The sequence below is a fragment of the Balearica regulorum genome, chromosome 25, assembly GCF_011004875.1.
Source record: "Balearica regulorum gibbericeps isolate bBalReg1 chromosome 25, bBalReg1.pri, whole genome shotgun sequence".
Lineage (NCBI taxonomy): Eukaryota > Metazoa > Chordata > Aves > Gruiformes > Gruidae > Balearica > Balearica regulorum.
In genome coordinates this window covers 2940494-2965133 of record NC_046208.1, presented here as the reverse complement: position 1 = coordinate 2965133, position 24640 = coordinate 2940494, and the positions used below count along the sequence as shown (strand labels likewise).

Below are 24640 nucleotides of genomic sequence, written 5' to 3'. Positions count from 1 at the left end.
TAAGAGAACATAATATGGCCGTTAAAACCTGTATTTGTCAAATTGTCATAATGCAGGCTTTCTTTTTCAATTACAATTGCACATGGAAGGGGAGAGAATGACCTGTTACCTGTAGCTGTAGCCGCACAATCATGTAAATTGTTGGAGTTGTGATGGCCAAGGGTTGGAATCCCATTTCCTTGGGGCAATCCTGACCTCGGGGTGTTCACTCTTCCAGCCGCGGACGAAGGCTCGGCACGGCGGAGGTGCTGTGCTGCTTTCGGGGTTTGGCCACGCTGGCTGAGCGGCGGGCGCGGGAGCCGGTACGTTCCTGTGTGCGGTGGGATCCTGGGGTGTGTGGATGCTTCGGCTTATGTTTGGGTTAGTCAAAACAAATAGACGTGGTAAATAAATAAATAATGGGTGGCGTTTCATTCCTAATGTGTTTTCCCGGAGCAGGGTCTGAGCATCAAGACGCTGCAGGATGGGCAGAGGAAGGCAGGGATTTGGGAAAACCTTGGTGCAGGTGGGGGCTGAGCTGCCTCCCACCTTTCCCAGCGCTGCCGGGGTGGGAGCAGCCGGCAAGAGAGGTAAAACTGTCCCCCCTGCCAGAGCAGCTATCCCAGCCACCGGCCCATTCCAGCTCCTGGGAACAAGATTCGGACTCCGCCAGCAGCAGCCGGGCAGCTTTGGGTGCCTCGGCAGGGTCACGCTGCTGGGGAGGATGCTCAGGAGAGCTCTGCAGCGCAGCTGACCCACTGCCTGACGGGAGGAGTACGAGCGTTTTGCGAGGATCGGGGTGCGCTGGGGTGTCGGGGGAGCGAGCGAGCCGAGAGCGCAGCAGGCACGGCTGCTCCGTGCAGCCACAGGCGCGGGAAGGCAGGGTGCCGGAGGCTGGGCAGGGGTTGGTGGATGGAGTTGTGCGGGGACACGGTGCGAGACCTGTGACGTGGTGCCACCAGCGCTGTGTTCCTGAGCCAGGCTTCCCGCTCCTCCTGCTGCGAGTGATTTAGATTCCCTGGAGCGTGAAGCAATTAGCGTCTGCTGCGTGCCGGCTGCGAAACCCCGGGGACCGGCACCGCTCCAGGCTGCTGCGGTCCTGGGTGCACCGTGCGTCCTCCATGGAAACCGGGTGGCATCGGCGCACGAGCTGCTCCGAAAGCTCTTAATTGCTGGCGTGCGCTATTTTCCTCAGCTGGAACCATCACAAGAGGGGAGGGACTTGCCCCACTGGAGAAAAGCAAATTGCAGTGACAGGGACAGACTGAGCCGCTCTGCTTTTGCCGTGCGTGTCTGGATGGATGCTGGTCCGCACCGGGTTGTGTTTGTGCCACGGATGAAGCATAGCATATGTGTGCAACGTGCCTTACTGCTGCGGTTGTGCCGTGCAGCCACGAGTCTCTTTGCGTGCAGGAGGGGACGGGCCTGGGGGTCTCCTGGCGCTCGCTTGCTGTGCAGTCGGGGTGGGGGCCGGCAACACGGCCGTGCCTGTCCCCAGCGCTGTGAAATGGGTGACGTGAGGAAGTGGAGGGTTTCTGCGTGCACATTTTCCACTAACTTAAAGGGAAGTTTTTGTTGGGTTTTTTTTTCCCCTTTTCCCCAGTGCTACTTTTGAAATTCTCTACCCATGGCATTATTTTTAAAGACTCCCACGCCAGCCCAGCACCTGTGTGCACCCATGTAAGACCTATTGCAGTCAATAGATTGCAGTGAAGCACGTGCCTAAGGACTTTTGTCAAATCGTGCACTTGAACTTGCCGTTATGATCAGTGGATGTTTATGTGCAATTCTTAAATACTCCGGGAAAGCTTTGCTTTTATTTTCTTAAGGCACTGAACAAGGAGGAGACTGTAATACAATGTCAGTGTTCCTCCATTGGGTTGCTGCTCCAGATCTGCATTTCAAGAGGTCTCGTACCGTTTGTCTGTCTCAAGCAGAAATCGTGAACTCTCACTCGGGAATCGCTGGAATGAATTTGGGGCCCTCCGAGTCCCAGGACTGTAGCTGTCTTGCCAGATTGCAACCAGGATTTCAGTTTGTCCTGTGGTTGATTTTCCTCCTAAAAGAAATATCATGGGTAGCCTGGAGCGATCCTGGCTTATTTACAGCTTGCTGCATCCTGCTGTCATGTGCTGCAGGGTTGCCTGGGAAGAGACAGGCTTTGCTCCTAAAATTGCTGCTTTTTTTTTTTTTTTCCCCTTTTTTCTTCCTTCTTGGAGGTTACAGTTTTTGTTCTGTACCAGCCTTGATAGCACATCCCTTCACGCTTTCTGCTCTCCGCTAATGCTAACTTCTGAGCAAGCCCACATAAAATATGGGAGCGCTGCTCGCAGTTTCAGGCAGCGCCGGTGAAATGTATTCACAGCCTGTCTCCGGGGAAGGTGGTGAGTTATGGAAAGGCAGCAGAGCGCTGCGCTGTGAAATACGGCCCGCCGAGCATAGTCCAACACACACGCAAGCTTGTTTGCAGCAGGTCTGGATTTTGGGATGGTGAAGGCTGTGCTGTAGAGGAGACCTGCCCTCCTGGCTGGCTGGCAAACCCCTCTGCTGAAGGGCTTTAGGGAACCCTGGCTGAAGCGGTGTCAAACCTTGAAGCACAAGACGAACCTCATGCAGGGGGTTTCCAGTGGTCTTGTGGCAATAAAGTCATCGAGACTTCTTGAATGCCACTGTCGGACCCGCGTCCCGCTGCCGGTGAGGAAAGCGGCTGAAGAAGCCGGTGAAGAGCTCCGGCGATCGTGCAAAGAAGTGAACAGCACGTATTGCTGCAGGCTGTAATTCTTGCTGCCGGTTTCCATCCAGCACCGCGGTTTGGCGTGATCAGCATCCCTGGGCTGGAGACGCGCTCAGGGCAGGAGTTGAGCAGCGGCGCCTCACAGGGAATGCTGCTCAGCCGCGGGTCCTCACAAGCTGCCCAGAGACCCGTGGCGCGGTCGGCACAGTCCTGTCCTTGCAGCAGGTTATTTCCCGTGAGGAGACCCAAAGGTGGCTGCTGCGCTTTACCGTGCAGCCAGGGAACTCCTGGGTTACTTTAGCCTCCTGTATTTTTCTTTTTAATAGATTTTCTTAGCCCACTTGTGAATTTGAATTTACTTCAGGGTCACACAAGTCCTTGCTTCCATCTCACTATTACAGGAGCCCTTAACTCTGCAAGACTGCTCCAGATGGGTGCTGAAGGTGAGAGGGTGCTTTTGTCCTGAGTACGCGCTTTGGGCCTGGTGTCACAGTCCCAGGCGATGGAGATGGGATGCAGAGGGATGTCTGCAGAAGCACTCGCTGCCTGTCTGGCCATCGCTCGGTAGCATTACCTTTGTGCTCCGGGTATCCCTCCCCTCCTTACCCCCCCGGCGTGGTGCAGGCAAAGCACCGGCACCCAGGGACAGCCCCAGGAGCCTCGAGGGGCTCTGCAGCTGCCAAGGCTGCACTTGAACTCTCAGGGTGGGAACACATAAAATCCCTGCCTGTATGTGCTGGTGCATGCTTTCCTGCCTTCCAGCAGGTTTTTGGAAAAAAACTTGCTGGTTCTTGTGTTCCCGCAGCGCCTGAGCGTGCCTGCGCTCTGCCGTCACGCTGGGCACGATGGTGGAGGATCGCATCCTGACATCCCATTTCCAGGGTGTCCGTGGGCCTTTGCAGCCTGTGCCGCAGTATTCGGGCAGATGGGAGGTGGGAGCGTGGCTCAGGCTCTCGCTCGAGGCTGCTGCAAACCTTCATCTCTGCAGAAAACCATCTGCAACTGCGTGTTCCTGGTGCCTCATCAGAGCCGCCCTCCCAGCTCCCTCGACGCTGTCTTGCGTGTCCCTGGAGAAGGGTGGCCAGCATCCCGTGAGCCTTGCTTGCCTGCCTTCGAGGCTGGGCGTGGGGAGCCTGCGTGGCCCCAGACACCTCCCTGGGGCCGGGCAGGAGCGGTGGGGAGCAGGGGCAGGCAGGGCTGGATGGTGCTTTGCACGCTTGCCTGCAGCGTACCCCAGAGATGCATGCTCTGGCCCTCTTTGCAGAAAGCACCTTGCTTTTCCCCTTTTAGGTGGCCTGTAAAGGGCATTGTGGTCCTGCTCCCCTCTAGCAGAGGTCTTGCAGTCACTCCGACCCCATGGCAGCATCTTCCCAGCCTGGGCTCTGCCCCCAGTCCCACCTCGGCTCAGCCTGTGCTGCCGGCAGCACCGGGCTCTGCTCTGGCACTTTGTCCAAACCCCTTCACTGCCTTTCTGCTTAAATGCTCTAAACCCTGCATTACATTTGGGAAGCTCCCACGAGCTGCCTCTCTGCCACGGGATCGTGTTTTCCCATTATTCGTTAGTGACATTTCCACGTGCGACCTGCAGGTAAAGCCCACCTATGCGCCGAATCTGTCGCTTTGCCTCCCAAAAGGAAATCCCCCAAAACCCGGGTGAGCAGCAGCACCCATCGCTCCTGGTGAGCCCACGCACGGGCAGATGCTGAACGGTTTCTGACATGGGCTGGGATGCCTTGACTGGGTTTGCAGCGACTGATGTATTAGTCACGCAGCCGGCTTGCTGCTTGTGTGATTTTTTTCCTGCTCTGAGCTATAATTTCCAAGGCTAAGGAGGAGTAATCTAGCAGAGATTTAACTTCAGGTTCTGCTTGGGTGAAGCTGCTGGAAGCTGGTTGAGGAGCACCCTGGGTTTTTTAGGGGGTGCCTGGCTTGGGTAGGCAGAGCCACGAGTACTAGAAATAGAATGTGATTTTTCAACTGCATTGCAAGAAGCAAAGAAACGCTCAGCAGGTACGGGCGGCTTTTTTTGAAAGCAGGTTTTAGAGGCTGGATTCTTTGCCCTGGCCACTACTGGTCTGTGCCTTGGTGTCCCATTAAGCGGTGGGTTTTGTGTTACCCTGCACTGCCTGTTACTGGTGTACAGAGGTGGCTTGGGGCAGGGACATCCCGCACATCTAGCCTCATGGCCGTAGTGACCGTCTCCACCTGCGCCATCGCTGCTCGTGTGAGCTCAGGATCCACGCAGCCTCTTCGTTCCTGCGTTCCCCAAGCAAAAGTAGAGCCGAACAGACGCAGCGTTGTACGATATATAAACCAGCTAAAGCCTGTCTCTTCTGATTTCAGAATGTAACACAAACAGTAGAAGAAGAAAAACCCGAGCCTCCGACCATCCAGGAGATCAAACAGAAAATTGAAAAATACAATGCAAAAGTTACAAACTGCCTGCTGATGAAGCTGGTGAGTATTGGGCTCTACTGACGCAGAGCGACCGATGCTGGTTTCTCTGGGCTGGGAACTGAGCCAGGCTATAGGAAGGCATCTCCAAGGCAAGAGGGCTTGTGGCGGCTGAGATGTTCTTGTCTTCCTTACCCGATCTGCTTTTTCTCTTGCTTGGCTTTCCTTAGCGTTAGGCACCCATGCTTGAGAGAACCCTTCCCTGCCTCCGTCCCCTCTCAGCCGGGAGCGCTGGCACGGTAATCTCCGGCCAGCCTGTGCTGCGAACGACGTGCCACAAATAGATGAGCCCACGTTGTTCTAGCGGGGATGAGTCACGGTAAAACTCGGGCTGCGACACTGCAGTTCAGCAGCTGTCGCAAAGTGGATTTAGAAACACGAAGTGGATTTAGAAACGCAAAGCCTTTCTAGAAAAAGAGATGCTTTTCTCCTTTGGTACTGCCAGGCTTGTTTAAGCAGGGGTCTGAGAACCACGGTACATGCCGTATGCTTTGAAGCTTTGATTGCAAACTTGCTTATCGCCACATTGATGATATGTGGTGAGACGACAAGGAGATGGAGATCAGCTCTTCTACAAACCGGAGTACTGCAAAGGTACAAACTGCACAGGATTTTACGGAGAGGGGAAAAAGCTTCTTAAAGAGTGAAATAACTAAATTGTAGAACCTCGAAGAACAGCAGCTACGTAACTCCCTGGTGCTTGCAACGTCTGAAAACAAACCTGAAGTTTATTTAAAATAGTAGATCTTAGAACAATTTCCCTTGTGAAGGCTGCACAGTAATTCCTGCTGGAATCTCTCGCCCTTTGATTTTTATCAGCCCTTGACTTACAGGAGTCATTTGGGACCCAAATGTTTGCTCTTGACTTACTTTTCTTGAAGCTTAGAGAAAATACAATCTTGAGACTAGGTACGGTCCCGGGACTCGATTGGGCTCAGCGGCTGGTGGTGGCCCTTGGGTGGGACCACAGGCCAGTGCTCCCAGCACCCGAGCTGGATCCCTCGGCTCGTTCCTGCCGGGCGTCCGCGGATGGACTGTACAGAGCCAGGCTCTTCTCTTGATTTCTGCATTTTTGCAGAGCTGAGGGAAGGGTAAGGGACCTGTCGTGAGACAGGCTGATCTTGGATGATGATTTATTACATGGAGATGTGAGAATCCCGTAAGTGGGGAATAAAACGTGAGGAATACGGTTGGGAGATCGTGCTGAACACGAGGCGTAGAGACCTTCCCAGAGGTTTCAAATCCTCACGTAAGTGCAACTACAGATTATGTGTAATGGTTTCCATAACTGACTCGTAGCAGCGTTGGGTTTAAATAAGATGAGATCGCACAGACGCGAGGAAGGAATGAGTCATTTACCGAGTGGAAGGAACAGGAGAAAATCCATAGTGACTAACCCAAAATTACTGGTTACTTTTAACATGATTAATAAGAAACTCTCAAGCCCCTAGCAGTACCGAGGGGTGGAAAGTCCTGCAGTCACCCCGCAGGCTGCAGCGCTGTAGACCAGAAAGCTCTTCATAGTGGGGGGGGTGGGGAAGAAAGGACTGGAACGGGCTCCCTGGAGCCTGACCCCCCCTCTCCTTTGCTTTAGAACGACGATGGGACGTACACAGGTTTCATTAAAGTGCATTTGAAACTGCGCCGCCCCGTGACGGTGCCGGCGGGGATCCGGCCACAGTCCATCTATGATGCCCTCAAGGAGGTGAACCTGGCCGATATGACGGACAAGAGAACCTCCTTCTACTTGCCACTGGATGCCATCAAGCAGCTCCACATCAGCAGCACGACCACGGTGAGCGAGGTGATCCAGGGGCTCCTGAAGAAATTCATGGTGGTGGATAATCCTCAGAAGTTTGCACTTTTCAAGGAGATGCGGAAAGATGGGCAAGGTGAGTTGATGCCCTCGGACCCGCCAGCTCTCCTGCGGCTGACGGGTTTTGCTCACAATTTTGTGTGACAGAAACATACCCAAAGTATTCACCTAGGACTCGGTGGTGTGTCAGGCAGGCAGTGTCTGCCTTTCAGATGAATAAACGGCCTGACCTCCAGATGCTGCTTAAGTTAAGGGGAATTACTAGTTTTCAGAAGGGGGCTGAAGCCACCTAAGAGAAGTCATTAGGGATCTGTGACAGAGACTCAGCCGCTTCCGCTACGATCCTGAGCAGCATGAACTGCTTTTACATGCTCCAGTTGGCCTCCTTGAGCTTTCCTCTGCCCTGGCAGCCAAGATCTCACTGTGGATGTCCGTTGTCCCCTTGCAGTGCTCTTGCAGAAGCTGCCTCTCACCGAGTACCCCCTGTACCTCCGGCTGCTGGCGGGCCCCGACACAGATGTGCTCAGTTTCGTGCTGAAGGAGAACGAAACAGGGGAAGTCGAGGTATGTCGGCGACTCTTTCCCTCGGTTTTTACATGAACGTTAACAGCGCTGCGGAGCGCGTGGCAGCGTCGCAGAGCCGGGAGATGTACGGCGGGGGCAAGGTTGCTTCCCTCTGATGGCTGGGTTTGCCATCTGAATGCTGACTGTGACACCAGCTTTTCTCCAAGCTTGAGTTGTCAGCTGAATGGGACTGCTTGTACCTTACTTTAAAAAAAAAAAAATAAATTTGGGTAATTCATTGTTCTTAAATTATGTTGATTTTAAAAAAATTTAAACTTGAGCTGTGAAAATGCTGAAGCCAGTTTTGATGGCCAACCCATAATCTGTTTACAGAACCAAGCAACGCCATCCCAGAGTTAATCCTCAATAATTAATTAGCTAAACACCGTTATACGTAATCCACTAATTTAAACAGAAGCCAGGGACTTTCAGGTAATAAATTCACAGTCAGTTTTTGGTTGCAATCATGCTCCCCACCATGACGAAGGCAAACGCTGGGAGCTGCCGCATCCGGAGGGATTCTGCCTCCCATGCCGCGGGGCAGCTCGGGATGTGCCGTGCCTCCGGAGGAGTGGGACTGTGGTCGGTAAGGACGCCGTGGGAACGGGGGCTGCCCGCGGCAGTGCTGAGCAGACGTAAAGTGCTATTTATGAAGCGATCGTGTTCATCAGCCTGTGGTTTGCCTGTCCCTCGCTGTCAGCCCGACGCTGTTGTAGGTGACAGCCGGAGCAGCCTGTCTGCTGGCACTCCGTGCCGAGAGCTCTGAAGCTCAAACGGTTTTGATAACTTTGCAGTAAAACTAAGAACTGGCTCCTGCTGGGTGGTGTTGCCTGCTGGGACCTCGCTCCCCCTTTGTAATAAGAAGTGCGGATGAATGCTGTGTCAACTATTTCCATATATATTTAAATTCCTTAGGGAGCTGTGCCATCCCTTACAGTGGGAGCTTTAATTCACCTGAGTAAAGATGATTTCTATTAAATCTACAGTCGCGGGGGCTCAGGACTGGGATGATCCTTTATTCTGTAGCCCATCATCCCGCCTCTCTCACAATATGACGCTGTGAGATTAAGCTACCTGCAGATCAGATACATGTTTAAATGTTTTTTTATTGTTCCTCTTCACAGATTCAGGGGAAAAAACCCAAACAACACCACAAAAGCAGTAAGGTGAATGGTGCGTGCTTAATGTCCCTCTGTTTCTGCTGTTTCTGCAGTGGGACGCATTCTCCATCCCGGAGCTACAGAACTTCCTGATGATACTGGACAAAGAAGAAAAGGACAAAATCCAGCAAGTGCAAAGGAAGTACGAGAAGTTTAAACAGAGACTGCAACAGACCTTGAAAGAAGCCAGAGGCAAGCCTGGATAACTCTTCAGGAGGCACGGGCATCAGACTAAGCTAGATAATATTTTTAAAATGAAAAGACACTTCTCAGGACACCTTATAGTGGTCACTCTCCCTCTTCACCCTTCCCTTAAGGACTGGCTCACAGCACCCATAAAACGAACATATAGTGTTTTCTTCTTCTGAAACCTCTTATCCCAGGACCAGACCCACTCAAAGAAGGGGAAGCCTGTTTTAAAACTGTGCCCGTCAACAAACCAAACGCAGCTGCTGCTTCGCTTTTCAGCTGTACCATCCGATGGAGAAGCTTCGTGGAAAACGCTCCGTGTTAAACCCACAGGAACGTCTACTGGCTATTGTTTCGAGCAGGGTAACGCTTGCTGTTCACACTCCTCCCAGAAACTTGCTTGCCTTTGTTCGGCGGTGCTGCGGCTTGTCGCGTGTGCTCACGTGCCCGAGTTCTCATTTCGTAAGTAGAGTGCAGGAAGCAGCAGATAAAGCGGAAGAAGTGGTTGCACCAAACCACGTGGGCATTGCAGCTGTAACCAATGCCGATGGACTTGTTCAGGGCTAAGAGAGCCAGGGAAAAGTAAAGTTATGACACCAAGGCAGCTGCAACACCCAAACAGTCTGTTAGTAAGTATTATTGAAACTTGGTAATATTAATTCCAGGAAAAGTCATCCATTTTGATTCTATTTAACTTCCAGTTTTGAAAACAGATGTGAATTAAAGCAAATACCCCCAATGCTTAGCTAAGTTAGCCAGTGTTTCACCAGTTTTCTACTCCATAGGGACCTATGTTTTAAGAAATACTGTTTGAAAAGTGCAAAGATGATGGTTGGGGCATAGGCTGATGGTTTGATATTGAACATTTAGCAATACATATCCAAAAGACTAACCCAGGAAAGCTCAAAACCCCTTTCACAGATCAAACCGATTTTGAGCTATGGACAGGTCTGGCACTGAGGGAGAGGAGCTCCGGCCGGGGCCAGGGCGTGAGGCGGCACCGAGAGCGCAGGCTGCCTGCCTGGCAAAGGCTCGGCTCCGGGAAGAGCAAGGGAACCCTTAGCCTGGGATGCTTTCTGCCCACCGCTCTCCCATACTGTACTTCCTCCTGCTAACCCTCCTTGGGCTTTTCCACCGCTCCTGTCCGTGACATGCCATCCTCTCCCTCCCTGTGCCTGTCTGTGTGGTGTGCTCCCTCCCTCCCCCCTCGCAATCGGTGCTCTGCCTGCGTGTCCAGGAAGGTTACCGGGTTTTGCTCTCTGCGTGGAGCTAGGGGAGGGCAGTAAGCGTCTCTCCCTCTGTCAGGGCTCCCACCATCTCTGACGGCATGCACTGCGCATCCTTCATAAAAATCCTTGAGCTGGAGCGTCGGTTACTGCCGTAACTCCAACCAGCCACCCTGGTCTTGCCGACGCCACGCAGCGATCACGGCAGGGCACGGGAGGTTCCAGGGATGCCAGTCTGAGAGAGGATGGTCCCCAAGTTTACTCTCGGTGCTTTGTACCGAGCGTGCTGCACACAGCCAGGTTCAGTCTTCCCTCTGTTTACACAAGACACCGCAAGAAAGCGTAAAGAGAAAACGGAACGTGGATGCTAGCCGGATTCAGATGGAGCACATGAGAAGGTTTCCTGTTGACTTGATGAACAAGTGTCCCTTTGAGCTCGCTGTAGACTGCTGTGACCCCACCTGCGTGAAGCAGGGAGAGAGGCAACAGGTTATTGGGTAACAGTTACCACAGACAATACAGAAGAGTCTAAAATTTACCTCAGTGCCTTTTTTTTTTTTTTTTCCCCCCTAAGTGTGAAAACTTTGCGTTTGGGCTAAGGTAGAAATTGGAAGGGGCTTTTGTCAAGAGGCCTTGTCAGTCCTGAACCCCTCCCGTTACCTAAAGTACTGTTGTGATGAGGCTGCTCTTGTCTGTAGAGGGACCGAGGAACTGTTTTGTTTCTTTCTTGAAGGTGACTGCTTGGGATTTTTTTTTTTTCTTCCAGATTTACACTTGAGTATGTTTGTTTATAAACTGTAAGAGAGTACCTGCATCACTTAAAGCCCCTCGGTTTGTATAAAGGCCACTTTCTGCAAGCTTAGTCCCAGCTCAAGTTTTAGTCAGTAGTGTAAAAGGGTTTGCTAACAGGGCTATGGCCTCTGGCACGCGGTGCAGGAAGGGCCTCCAGCTGTACTGTACACCCAGATGACCTTCAACAACATGGTGGCAGCCCAAACAGAGCAGCAGTTTCCCTGCTCTGGGGCTGTTTGTCCAGTTACAATACTTACTGCTTCACTGTGCACTTGTGAAGTAATTTAAATAACATTTATCTAGTGCTTTGAGTCTTGAAAGCACTGTATAAATACTTCTGTTGAGTCAAGACAAAGAACACTGTAAAAACTGCCATTGGTTCTGAGAAGTAAGATCCAGATGCTTGTTTTTAAATCCCTTATCTTTCTGGCTAAAAGTTGTAAAGATTTCTTTGTTGTTGTTGTTTTCTACTAGACTTTTGGTGACCCTCTCCCTCTCCCCTCCTGGAACCCAGCATGTCTTTAACATTTTGTAGAAGGCATGGCTTCTTATGCAATTACCGTGAATGCTGCTGAAAACCTCCTGCAAAGGGGAGGGCTGTTTCTTTTGGTTTTTCAAAATATGGGGCGTTTCAGGAATTGGTAGATCTTGAAACTCAAATTCTCAACAGTCAGTTGAGCTGCGTCTAGGATGGACGTACTGGCCCCTTCCTTAAGCGCAAAATACTGTTGGCAGTGCCTTTGGTTAGTATATTGTCTCGCCTAGTTTGTGTGAATTTATTTCTCATGTCTCTTGTAAAACATGTAAAATAATGTGTATAGAATGGAATAGTAAAGCTTCTATGGCAAAGTGAAATGCATTTTTGCAATGCTGTAATTTATTTTTACTACTCTCTAGTAATTCTATGGCATTTTTAAAAAATGTCTCACTTCCAGCTTTTTTGAAGGTTATGAAACTACTTGTTCATATGCAGGCAGTGTAAAAGACAATGATAATAAAACTGTCAGTAATTAAAGAAATCTCTTTAACTTCTTTTTCTGGCGCCATCCTATGGAACTTTCATGTATTAGGTCTAAAGGGAAAGCACAGGAATCCTTCCTAGAAGTGAATTTAAATTTCTTAACCCTACTGTGAAGTGTTGAAGCTTCAGCTAGAGAGGTACAGAACATCTACCCCTGTAAAACTGGACCAAAGTGTTCCACTAATCTTCTCTTAATATTTTAGCTGGATTTGACAGACCTGCTACCCCTGTCACCTGTGATAAGTTAGTCATACACTAAAATGTATGTATACATAAAAATGTAAACCATAAAAATCCAGCTAATAGAGTTCATTCTCAGTGCTGAAATGTGATATTAATGCCTGGAAATGTTTAAAAGGATAAAAAAATCTAAAACCAAATAGGTTTTACTTCTGACATGCACAACACATTGGGCTGTTCCAGGACAATGTGTTGGAATATTCTTTGCTTACATTTTGGTGGAGGTTCTATTGCCATGCCTTTGCTAAAAGATGCAAAGCAAGAATGTTAAACTAGCCAAAAGCCGTTGTAGCCAGAAAACCAGTGCACCACTAGGAACTTGTAGAAAAATATATGGAAAATGATAATGCTAGAAGTTTTATTCAGGGTTTTTATTTTTATGAAAAATGAACAGCTGGAGCAGTATTATGTGGGTGAATCATGGACATTGTAAACATCCAGGACTCATTTTTGAATGAACAGAGCCTGTACGTTATCCTTGATTTGTTGGCAGAACACTTCTATAAATAATGAGATCCGAGTAATTCTTACAATAGATCTTTCTCCTACTTCTTCCGGCCAAGCTTTGGAGCCTTCTCAAGGCCTTGAATATATTTCCGAGGTAGCTGGTATTCTTCTGCAATATAACCAAGAGTTGACTTCAGGTAAGTATTCAGAGCTCAAGAGTTAAAATCTGTATCTTGCTGTAACCAATCCCAGAACAGACTTACCTAGCAGCATCTTGGCCAGATGGTGGACTTGGTTGCCTTGGATCTGGACCTGAACTCTGTCTTTTGATCCTGGTACTGGGGTGATGGTGGCACTGGCTTGTACTTTTTGTTGGAGAATGTTGGCCACGCACTGTGGGTCTAGACCGTACAGCTCAAGGTTCTTGATAATTGTCACCTACAGGTTTTAATAATTATTGCAAACTTCACTGCTGTAGGTATTAGCAAGTCATGTCCCATTCATCCCAGAAAAACGAGCTGCCAAAGCTGCTCTCAGAATCTGGGCTTCTGCTCAAACCCAGTCATTTTAGTTCTCTCTTTACCTTCTTATTTGATGACCTCTGTGCTATGGTTATGTCGATGGGCTCAATGTTTCCTTTCCTCACAATAGGTTCTTGTCCAAAAAACGTCACCTGGTGTAAGGGCTGCAGTCGGTCAAGGCACCTGGACAAAGTTCATACATCCAGTTAGTCCACACAGTACAGCAAGGCTGATGTTAACTCTGCTTTTCCACTGCAGCCTCTCACAGGTTGTTGAGACTACATGAAAGAAAAGATTCTATGTGTGAGAAGAATTGGTATCTTAAGAAGACAATGCATGATGATCTCATGCAAAGAGTTGCATCCTGGCTTTCATTTAAAGGGACTGACTAAAAAGAAAGCTAGTCTACTGACTTGCAAAAATTATAGCTTAGATTGTTACTGGTAAAATTTTGTACACTAGTTCTTGTAGAGGAAAACCTCTATTTTTGTCTTTAAGCTATTGTTCAGCTGTATTGTTCACAGATCGTTGGAGCAGCTTCAGTTCAAAAGTGAGCATAAACTATGTTACTGTCCCACAAGCAAACTTGGCTTCAGAAATAAAGGAAATGGCTGGAGGTGCCTCAGAAGCCTTGGGTGATGAAGAAGCTCAAGGCAAGTAAGATGCTGGGGACATTTAGGCAAAGTTTTTCAGTATATGGAAACAACAGTCTTGTGAGATACTCAGGCCTCTTGGCTCTAAAAGGTGGGTTTAGGTTATAAACGCAGAAGTTGTGCTGCACATAAGGAGCAGGATGGCTACCATTGCCTAAAAAAGGGCATGTTCGGCTATGTGTTGGAAAGGATGGCTTTATAAATATGTACATACAGATTATACGCAGAACCATGCACTGTTTGTTTAGGAAGCTTTCCCTGATAAGTGGTTAGCAGGTAAACAAAAAAAAAATCCCAACAATATTTAATGCCAGATGCTTGTTAAAGGTGAAGAATGAGAGATTCTGCAAGTGAAGGTCTCTGGATATTTTATTTTATTTTTTTTTATTACCAGTAGGAAATTACAATTTAGGTAGCTCCAGTAACATGGAGCTTTGAGTTGTACGTAATAAAACTGTGTCATACAGAAACACTACATTGGGAAAACAGTCACCTGCTCAAGAGGTCATCCCATTTCAGGTTTGAGATTTCATCTTGTTCCGATTTATCTAACAGGCAGTCGCACAGAATGGCATTCACCTTTACAAAGCTACAAAACAAAAACACACATTAGAAGCATACGAGTTCGCTTTTTTTCCTCTAACTTCAGCATCTCCTGTGGAAGCAGGGTAGGACAGCCTCCATGTGTACTTACTTCTTGTTTGTTTCATCAACCAACTCATTAGTCTTCACGTAGTTAATGATGATGTTTCTCACCTCGCTGCTTGAGAGGATGCTGCCTTTTCTAAAGAGAAAGAAAACTTTGGAACTTATTAAATAGTTAGGTGTTGGGTTCTGTCTCTAAGACAGAAGACAGCAGCTACCCTGACTGCATTTGGTAGCAACAGCTCAATACTGAAATACATCTGCTAGGGAGTGATTTCTTGTTACGCCTCAGCTGCTGTACACCAGATAAAAGGCTCACAGCAGTAATTACAGAGGCTCTAAACCCCTTGGTTCTAGGAGCCTAGATTGGGAGGATGATTCCAATGGCACCCCTAACTTCAGGGGACTGTGGATAATTTGTACAAAAGCAGTCAGTTGAAGAAAGGCTGCCACTGAGTGCTATCTCAACAACCTCAAAACAGACAAGATGAGGGCACAAGAATGCAAGTGAATTCTTAATTATCTGGGCATCTTCTTTTCAGTAAACCATACTGTGGGTGGCCAGAATATGCCTTATCCAATGGCAAATTAAGACAATCAGAGTAAAATATATCAATTTTGCCACTGGAGCTATCACCCCCTTAGCTGTGGGAGAAGTGATGGGAGTACTTGCTGAATGCAGTTGTCACAGCCTCGTATCTCTTCCCTTTGTGAAGCTATGAATATATTCTTGATTCCCATCATCTTTCCTGACAGCAGCGCAGGGCCCTCTCCATGAGGGCTAAAAAACCGGTAGCAGCAAGGGTTTATTAGTCTCTCTTCTCACATAACAATGTCTTTGTTGTACTTTTCTAGTGCTTACCTGTGTCCAGATTCCTGAAAGAGTGGGATCATTTTTGTTGAGACTCCATAAAGCGGAACGATTTCAGGAGCATGGTACGCTTGTTCTCTGTCTTCACTCTTGCTGTCTTGGGCAGCAGAGGCTGAAGAAAATCCTTCAGGTACTGCAAATGCTTTAACGCTGAAACGAGAATTATTTGGTATGAGTGAAAGGGATTCAAACTTATCACTTCCATTTCACTCAGAAATGAAAACCTAGCAGTCTCGTGCAAAAAGCTTTCTGGTTTATTGTGTACTATGTCAGTTCCTCCAAATGCATTCCATTGCAGTGGGGGCCTGTGTCTGCGGATTAAAGGGCATGATGAAATAACAGTGTTTTGAAGCATTACCTGCAATTACTAAATTTGTCTTTGTACGCATTTCAAAGATACACATAAATAAGCACCTTAACTTAGGTGATTACTATTAAACACTTTTTCACTCTGAGTAAAGCCCTGTATGTTGTGGAAAAAGTAAATCTCTCCAGCTGTTCTAAGCGTATTTGACTCTCATAATTAGAGACGACTGCCATAATGCAAAGGATGAAGCCCCATTCCGTAGAATCCCTAGAATTACATTTAAAAAAACAAAACAAAACAACCCAACTGCACTCTCCACAAATGTATAGACATTAAAAGCTGAAATTATTCTTTAGTGGTCACTGATAAAAGTTCTGGAAGAGAGGGCTAAGAACCATATCAGTGCAGGAGCTGGAGTCACATTTCATTGACCAGAGCTGCAGATTCTATGCTTAAAGGTAAGAGAATTAACAAACTGAGTTTGAGTACGCCTGTCTCCTCATGATAAGGCCAAGTTTAATGAGAGAAAAGTTAATGCAAAAAGTCAAAGTGTCAAAGTAATTGTGCTTCTCTCCAAATGCAGAAGATATGCTGGTATCTATAGAAATGTTCTCCACTCCATTAGTTGCCAAGGAGATGTTTTATATAACAGGAAGTCTCAGGCCCGCTGGGAAATTCCAAGAGAGCGCTGATGTGCCAATATGCAGAAGGAACGAGTAGGATGCTTGTGATGTGAGGTAACTACTAATCCTTAGAAAGATAATAGAAACACCAATAGAGGAATCTGTTAATAAGTAACTGCAAGGGAAAGACTATTTGTGCAAATCAGTATGTGTAGTGGAAAACACAGCAAACTTTTTTTTTTAATTTTTCTGAGATTGTAACTTTGGCTTCTGATTTTGCAAAGTGCTTGATTTGCTCCTATATGACATTCTGAGACTGTAGTTTCATGAGCATTTATTCAGCAGCAGTGTCATCTTTTTTACTAGAGTTATTGTTTAGACAGGTAAGTTTACTCCAAAGCTGAACAATGAGTTGTCCCAGCACACAGATAGAATGGGGAGGGGGAGACCTGCTTAAATTGGAAGGGCATAAAACAGTCGTACCATTATAGTCACTGTTAGATAGATGGAAAACTGCCCGATGGGTTCCAAACCTTCTTGCCTCCCTTCCCCCAACAACAACAAAGAAACCCACGCAAACTATCCAGCCACTGTCAAAGGAATGTGCTTTTTAGTGACTGCTAACAGGCTGGATGCTCTAACTCTTTTATTAGCATCCAAACTGGAAGCCAGAAATTTGTCATTGCAATTTGTTGCAATGTTACAATGAACTGAATCCTCCTTAACATTTTCAAAGCTGTTTCTCTACCAACTCTTTTAAAAAAGATGACTGCAACATTCTACATACTCTGGATGTTTCCAGTCCACTTCCACGATGCTCTCCACACCTTTATTCAGCTCCTTCACTTGTAAGATCTTCTGGTGCTGCATACATTGCAGGAATTTAGAGAACTGAAGGAAGTAACAATCAGAAATGTGGAGTCAAGCATTTTAAATTCCTGTTCATGTGTTTCTGACTGCCCCAAGATTACTTGCTAAATCAGAAAAACTTCTTTTAAAAAACTTCACACCTTTGCATCTCCAAATGCAGCAACTGCTAAGGATGTTAAGGAGCAGTGAGTGCCTCTGGCTCTAAAACAGACTAAGCAAGTGTTCCTTTTGTAGGTCTGCCGTCTGTTTGCTCTGTGAACTACTTCGCCATCTAAGGTACATCTCACATGGACTGCTGTGAGATCTTTGGCAATGCGCTTTGTCTTTGCTTGTCATCTACACAACAGGGACAATACAGTCTCCTTTCTCTTCGTTTTTGTTTGTTAACAGCTTTAGAAAAGGAATGGCCTCTTCTTGAAAGTAACTGCACTGTCCAACAAGATCAGAACCCTTTAATAGCTATCACAGTACATAGTGACAGACAGCACTGGCTGCACTCAAACCAGATCAATGCTCATGCTCTCAGGGCAATTACTTTTCTCCCTGGATCCCACAGGAGCAGACATCTGATAAAAAAGAACTTGGCTTTTAAGAACAGCGTCTAGTATTTTTTTGTTTGTCTGTCTGTTTTACTAACACTTGAACAATTTTGACTTCAAACTTTTTCTCTCTTTCCATTTCTTATTTAAATTAATCCAAAAACCGACAGAAAAATCTCACCTTCTTGTAGCTTGACTTCTTTATGTCCAGTTGTTGTCCAGCGGGGCTATAAATGGATTTTTAAAAGTTCTTTAGTTATAAGTCACCCTTCATTTCTTCTTCAATCTTGCTACTTATGCTAGAAGTTTCTTCACAGTGGAAATATGAATCACACAGAAGAATTACTTCAAACAAGCTAATAAATAGAACATGATGAGCGAAACTAATGCTGATGTTCCTGTGGGTAGGCAAACAGCCCTCTAAGTGACTAGGCAATCTTGAAACAAATGTCAGCCAACTCAAGGTAGCTACCAAGTGCGTATCCTGGTCTGGACAACCCTTACACCAAAGTATTTGATATAAGAAGTAAGCATAACCTTAGATAAGGATTGAATTTTACTTTTGAGTCAAAAACTTCAACCTAAATAGCACACGATCCCTACAGTTTTGAAGCCAAAAACCCAGCATGCAAATCCAAAGACAATCTTCTTACCACATACCAGCATGAGAACATATGGCTGCGTAGAAATGTGCTGGTGAGCAGAGGGAGATCTGATTTCTTTACTTTGCATTTTAAGGCATGAAAAAAGCACTGATTAAATAATGCATCCATTTGCTCTGCAGGGAAAAAAAGGACAAGCAAGCTGTTAGTAGTCTGTCTTTCAGAACACAGCACTCGGTTCTTTCAGACCACACAGAACCATCTCTACCCAGTTCGCACAGTGAACTGTCTAGAATGCACAGTAATCTAGATCATGGGTATGGGCATCGGCAAACCAAAGGGGCATAGTTTCTTTTATTTGTATGCAAAAATACCTTGTGGAGTCCTGCTGTCTTCAGCTTCCTGCTGAACCTCTGTGTTAGCATCTTCAGCCGTTTCTGCAGCTCTGTTCTCATCGAGTTTCTCCTTCCCCATCAGTACTGCACAACCGTCTCGCTCCTTCAGGCTCAAATCACCCATGCCCACATGCTGCAGTGGGTCAGTGGAGAAGCTGATGAGAGGCTCTTTCCCCTCCCTCTCTTCCTCCTTTTCAGCAGAATCTGTTACCAAGGGAGCTAAGGTAGGAGGATAAGATTTGTCACCATATTCCCTATAAAAGGAAGAAAAAGCATAACATAGCTTTCTGTTTACTGCTTTGAAACCATAGGACAATGAACAAATGTCACCCTGATAAAAGGCACTGGCAGTTGCGTGGATCTTCTTCTGCATTCTCAAAACTATAACATTTATTTTAAATGCATCTTTCTCCATAAACTCTATGTTCCCCCCATGAATCCTACTTTAAAACTGAGCAGACTAGTTGGATCCAAATGCAGAACAACTCATTTATTTGGTTGAGACTGGCACAGTTGACCGTTTTTAAGCAAAAATGATTCCAAGTTCACTTTTTACAGAACAAGAATATTTTCTAAAATCAGAGTAACAAGGATGGTCTAGCTTCATTTCTATAAGAATTACAATCAGGTTCAAGGAACTGAATCAAGTGAATAATTTTATATATCTATTTCCAACATGTATATAATGGATAGATGTCAGGACAGACACTTGCTTCTGTCAGAAAAGTGTGGTCATCAAAAACATGTAGCAGAAACGTTAATAATGGTCGTATCTAAACTGTATCCAAGTAACTCAGTATGTTGAACTGACAGATTAAGCTTACTGGGGCACAGACTTTGATTTTAGTAAACACATGAGACTTGTTACACATTTTACCAAATGCCTGGCAATGTACTCACCAGAGGTGATCTGTGTAAGTATGCAACACTGCAAAGCCCTTCCCTTTCATTCCAGCAGCCAGCATCTCTGCCGTGGACATAGTGGCGACTGCAACTGCTACTGGAGCTCTGGGAAAAGAAGGGAGTTACTTCAGCAGTTCGGCACAAATACACTGTGTTACTTGGACACAGACAGACTGTGCCACTGTGATATACTGAATTTCTTTTATGATGTCTTGTTCTTTACAACCTGTTGTGTTGTTTTTTTTTTTTTTAAAGCACCTAGGTATTTTCTGGTTTCGTCTCATCTTTCTGGTATGTAAAGTCTTCCAAAGAATCCAAGGATATGTGCAGGGGTGATACTGAAGTGAAGGTTGTGCAAAACAAAATTCAAAGCTAATCTACCAGTTGTGCCTCCCACAGGTCCAGAAGAACCAATTTGCAAAGCTGTCCACCCAAGCTCAAACATATCCTAACCCAGAAACCTAAATGGATTTTTTTTCTGCTGTATTTTCTACTGTTTAGGTCCACAGTGCATCAAATGCATGAGAACAATTCTGCTTTTATTTCCTCAAAACCCCCAGAGTCTTCCTGTAAAAAATAGCTTCGTTTCACTTTTAGTTTCTAAGGAAAGATACAAATAAAGAATCCTCCGTACCTGTTTCCCAAGAGGGTGACAGCACAGAGCGTGCCCCGCTCCACTTGAGGAAAGCCAGAAGATGGCACTACAACTCCTGGCAGCATCAGATCTGAAGCAAAGAATAAAGCACATCCATTTCTCAATGAAAGCCTCAGCCACTACCTCCTCCGCCCCTACCCCTCCTGTTACTCAGCAAAAACACAAGCCTGTTAACAGCTGAGCACATGCCAGATAAAACATGATTCTCTGTTTCTCCTAGTAAGGCAGCACTTCTTGCTACCACCCTGTGGAGGAAGGGATCTAATTCACAAGGGTACATCCCAAAAAACTGCAGAAAGCTAAGCATGCTCAGGCCCTTGCCCTGTCAGGCCCGAAGGGAGTGCTGTTTTAAAAAGGTACGAGTTCCCACCCTAGACAGCATTACTCTTCATTAATGACACAGAAAGAGAAAGGAACAAGGAGCTGTGTCTGGAACTACCCATTTACTCTTCCCTGCCCCAAGGACAGGTTATTGCAGCAGCTCTCTCCCTGAAGAGAGAATTGTCTAAAATTTGCCACTGCTGACCCAACCCTCCTGATCTGACACGATAGCTGCACTCAGCTGTGAACTCTCCTCAGCAGGAGGAAGCAGCCTTAGTCATCTCCTTGCTATCTGGACAGAAACAATACACCTTCTTGTGTGCTTCCTTCTGCTTTCCATACCTGGGGTGAATAGACTGGCATGTGAGTTAAGAACAGTTTTCCATGCCTCGCATACGGCATCACGTCATCACCAAATTATGTAAAGAGCATCTGCTCTCCCTCATAGCAGATATAATTGTCTAGAGCTTGCAGTCTCCTGGACTGACCTGTGTTCCATGGTTTGGTTTTGAAGGCATCTCACTTTTTTTCTCAGCATCATAGATTTAATGTGTATGCTGAAGAAGCCAACAATATTTTTCCTCTCATTCGCTGTCACAACTACTTTCAGCAAATCTAGAATGAACTCTGCAATTGCAACCAAGGCTCCACATCTCTGAGGACAGAAATCACATAAAGACCTTAACATGACAAGGTAAGTAGCGAGTGTATGTTATGTAAATAACCAGGGCAGAGAGTGGATATTTGAATTCACGGAAGAGATATCACAAATAGCACCGCCTTGCTTCTCCTCTTTGTAACTGAATGCTCCCTTAAACCTGCTCCCTCCCTCCGTGTCTGCAGCACTGGATAGCCTCATGCCTTTCCTCTTCTCTCTAAGACGTGGCTCTACCTCTCCTCTCTGCCTTTGTGCCCATTGTCTCGGTGGCCAGCTTCTTATCTTTGGATCGTAGCAGAGGTAGCCTGGTTGCCATGGGAGATGAATGACCTGCAGCCCTCTTTCATCAACGTCCTTCCCCCATTAGCAAGACTACTCTTTTTTTTTTCCCCAGAAACTAGGTCACTACAAGTCAGCAGCAAGGCTCGCTCGCATGTCTATCACAGCTACACATTCAAGCACTTTATTTCCCCAAAAGCAAACGAAGTAAACAGAGGGACTCGAGTTCTACCTTAGGTATTGTGTAATGGAAAAAAGACGTCTCTTCCTACATGAACACTGCCATTTACAGACTAAGGCTGCAGTGGCTGCAATTTAATCTTTTTCTGGTTGAGCAGTTCTGCAATTTAAAGTTTATAAAGACCTGATTCACATGAGTCTGAACTGCACCCAAAGCAGGTTCCAGGAAATAAAACTCCTTTCTTGTTAGTCTTGATCCATAATTGGGTGGCAGAGCCAGTAATCCAGGAATTAAAATCCAGCCTCACTGCACAATCCACAATTTACCTGACAGCGATTACAGTTGTAGGTTCCAATATAAATTCACTTCTTATCCATAGGATAAGCTAGTTCACCTCTGAATTGACAGGAAGCAGGGTGGCAGCAAAGAAACAAACTCAGGTGCTCAAGGAAAGTTCTAAAAAAAGACAGACCAATGACACAGGCAGTGCTGTGTCCCAATTCAGAGTTGCTGATCACCCTGAGAAGATATTTCCAAATCCGAGACTCCCACGTGGAACAGGTTACTGCATTTAAACAGCTTAACTTACTTTGTTTCATTCACAAACTTTTTTACAGCTGATTTATTTTCCTTTTTAGGACATCACCATGAATTACTTTGTGAATACTTATTCTTTATACTTTTTTCTTTCTTATTTCAGGTACATTTTTTGCCACTGGGAAAGATAGCATCAAAAAAAGCCCTGAAGGCAACTCCTTTTTGCAACACAATATGACAAAAGTTCTAGTCCTCTTACCTGCTCCTCCTGCTAGTTTCTGTAGCACAGGGGGCCATGTTGAAAAAGCAGGGAGAAGATCTGGGTAGACCCACAACGTGTACACTGTCCCAAAACAGAACCAAATTTAAAGATGCATCATTAAAAACTTCTCTACCCGTTGCTTCTTCCCATCTTTATGACTAAGCAGCACAATACTAACCACAGCTAACCACTTTCCTGTTACTGGGGTAATCGAGAAATCTGAAGTCAGAACAATCCTACAATAATTAGTAGATGTAATGGAGAAAAATAAACTGCTAGTTAATTCGAGCTCCTGTGAATTATTATAAAGGATATAGATAAATGTTTCCATTATTTTCCTTAAATCAAGGATGCGCTGAGCTAAAATGCTGCTCCAACAGGGAAGAATTGCTGGGTATGGGGAAAAATAAAAGCATAGAGTATCAGAGCAATTTATTGCCTAATTCCAGGCCTGCCTGGAAGTGGACATTGTGCTTCTTGGAATTACACCCTGCAGTGGACAAAAGAGAGAAAAGGGGCTAAGATGCTAAACTGTAACTTAAAAGACTTGTTTCCTGGTTTCTAACCTCTCAGCACCTCAATTTCTTTTTTTGCAGAAAGAATCCAGAAATGCCACTGATTTCGCAAAGATGTCAGTAGAATAAACACATTAAAGATTATGCAACGTACGATACTAAAGGGATAGGATAAGTACTTAAGACAGGCACAAAGAAATCTTGTGGACAAAGGCGGGTGCCCAGTAAGTAAAAAGGGAGGATTATTCTGGTCCACTCCCCATACCTGTTGGATACAGAGCTTTCTCAATTTCAAACAGTATTGGGTTCCTGTTGTTCATGTAAACAGTGACAGCCTCCCCTTTGTGAGAATATATTTTGATGACATTAAGCTCTTCCTTGTTTGGAATAAACTCAGTCAATTGTTCAGCGCTAAGGTTAGGAAAAGCTGCTGCAACATCAGTTCGTAGTTTTCTCCTGTAACGATAAAATCACAAATGTGTTACAAAGCTGTCTAGACCATCCCTCAAAATAATTCCTAAATCAGTAGTTACTATTTTGTTGGCTGTTCATGAGATTCCCACTTTTTCACAGAAGGTAATTTGAAGCATTTGTGTCTGGGTTTACAAACGAGAGAGTTGTGTGCTGGAAGAATATTGGGAAAAGGCCAAATATGCTTACCCTGCTGATATTCTTCCTTAAACGTCTGCTTACAGCTCCTGTTGCTGTCTTTGCCTCTGCTTTTCATGGACTGTGATTTCATTACTGTTCTGAGCTCCAGAGTACAAACCTGGGAGCGTCAGACTTGCTCAGCCAGGCCTGTCACCTACAGACTCCGGCATGGAGGAGCAGGGGTGCAGCCAGATTTCCCTCTCCCGCTAGTTTTAATCCTTGTTTTAAGACACGGTGACCAGCACAAGGTGGGTTTGTCATTCACAGACGTGTCAAGTGAATCTAAAAGATCGGCAAGTCAGCCCAGCATCACTACACAAGTAAGAACATAAAAGTAAAGAAGAATCAGCTAGGCCTCGACATAACAGTTCATTTAAGCCTAGTTTAATTATGGCAGCACCTTCAAGCGAAAAGTGCGTTTCACATTCAGACCCGTAGTTCGTGTTTATCACAAATCCAAGGTGACAGCGGCCACAGCTCCGTGCCTGCCCCAAGCCCGTATCTCCGCGGGGCAGAGCCGCCGCAGCCGGGGAGCCCACCGCTCGCACCGCCGCTGCCCTCGCCGCGGCGCCGAGACTGACGCCGAACCGTGGCGATGTCAGGCCAAGGGCCCACCAGGCAGCGGGACGGGCCCAGCGCGGGAGGCGGGATTGAGCCGCTCCCCCGGGGAAGCGCGGCCTCCTGCCTCCGGGCCTTCCCCCCCTCGGCGCGGCAGGGGGCTCCGGCCCAGCACTCACCGATCGGACCCCTTGATGGCGGTGTTGGATCTCACCCGGAACGCCCGGGAGAACATGGCGGGCCCGCACCCCGGCCGGCACCGCGCTCTCCTTCAGGCCGCGGCAGCCGCCATGGCGCCGTCCCGCTGTACAAAAGCGTCCGGGTGGAAACCGCCTCCCCGCGGCCGCACTCCCACCGCCCCCAGGCCCGGCGTGAGGGCCGGGGGTCACCCCGCGGTGCGCCTCGGCCTCTTCCACACGAGGGAAGCGATCGCCGTGAGCCCCCGCGGGCGTTGGGGTTTCTCCTAACGGAG

At 46.9% G+C, this 24640-nt stretch overlaps 2 protein-coding genes across 4 annotated transcripts in view; one reads left to right on the top strand and one right to left on the bottom strand.

The window, feature by feature from the left end:
* The window catches only part of RASSF5 (Ras association domain family member 5), a 34823-nt gene extending 22890 nt beyond the window's left edge, over positions 1-11933 (top strand). For both annotated transcript variants that reach the window (XM_075776057.1, XM_075776058.1), the window contains 4 exons: positions 5057-5170; positions 6762-7059; positions 7432-7547; positions 8761-11933. In XM_075776057.1, the coding sequence (XP_075632172.1) occupies positions 5057-5170; positions 6762-7059; positions 7432-7547; positions 8761-8913 (681 nt within the window). In that variant the 3' untranslated portion in view covers positions 8914-11933. The remainder of the gene's footprint in view (positions 1-5056; positions 5171-6761; positions 7060-7431; positions 7548-8760) is intronic.
* Positions 11934-12531: 598 nt separating this feature from the next.
* Positions 12532-24553, bottom strand: EIF2D (eukaryotic translation initiation factor 2D). 2 transcript variants are annotated; one of them, XM_075776052.1, is made up of 16 exons: positions 24348-24484; positions 23620-23922; positions 23225-23415; positions 22442-22525; positions 20186-20276; positions 19549-19656; positions 18628-18902; positions 18312-18429; positions 17833-17878; positions 17030-17133; positions 15304-15462; positions 14491-14580; positions 14290-14385; positions 13206-13326; positions 12886-13060; positions 12532-12791 (listed from the first exon to the last, which is right to left on the bottom strand). In XM_075776052.1, the coding sequence occupies exons 3-16, from the start codon at positions 23277-23279 to the stop codon at positions 12721-12723; spliced, it is 1593 nt and encodes a 530-aa protein (XP_075632167.1). In that variant the 5' UTR covers positions 23280-23415; positions 23620-23922; positions 24348-24484; the 3' UTR covers positions 12532-12720. The 2 variants fall into 2 exon arrangements, with proteins under 2 accessions (XP_075632167.1, XP_075632166.1); XM_075776051.1 differs by lacking the exon at positions 23620-23922 and having other exon boundaries at positions 24348-24553.
* Positions 24554-24640: the final 87 nt, after the last annotated feature.

Bases quoted from the DNA above. Each gene is read 5' to 3' on its own strand.
- EIF2D (XM_075776051.1), bottom strand. From the start codon at position 24,403: ATGTTCTCCCGGGCGTTCCGGGTGAGATCCAACACCGCCATCAAGGGG. The intron at 19,657-20,185 runs GTACGGAGGATT...TTCTTTTCCCAG, and splicing joins GTCACCCTCTTGGGAAACAG to AGCTCCAGTAGCAGTTGCAG. The intron at 18,903-19,548 runs GTGAGTACATTG...TTCCTTTTATAG, and splicing joins ACTTACACAGATCACCTCTG to GGAATATGGTGACAAATCTT.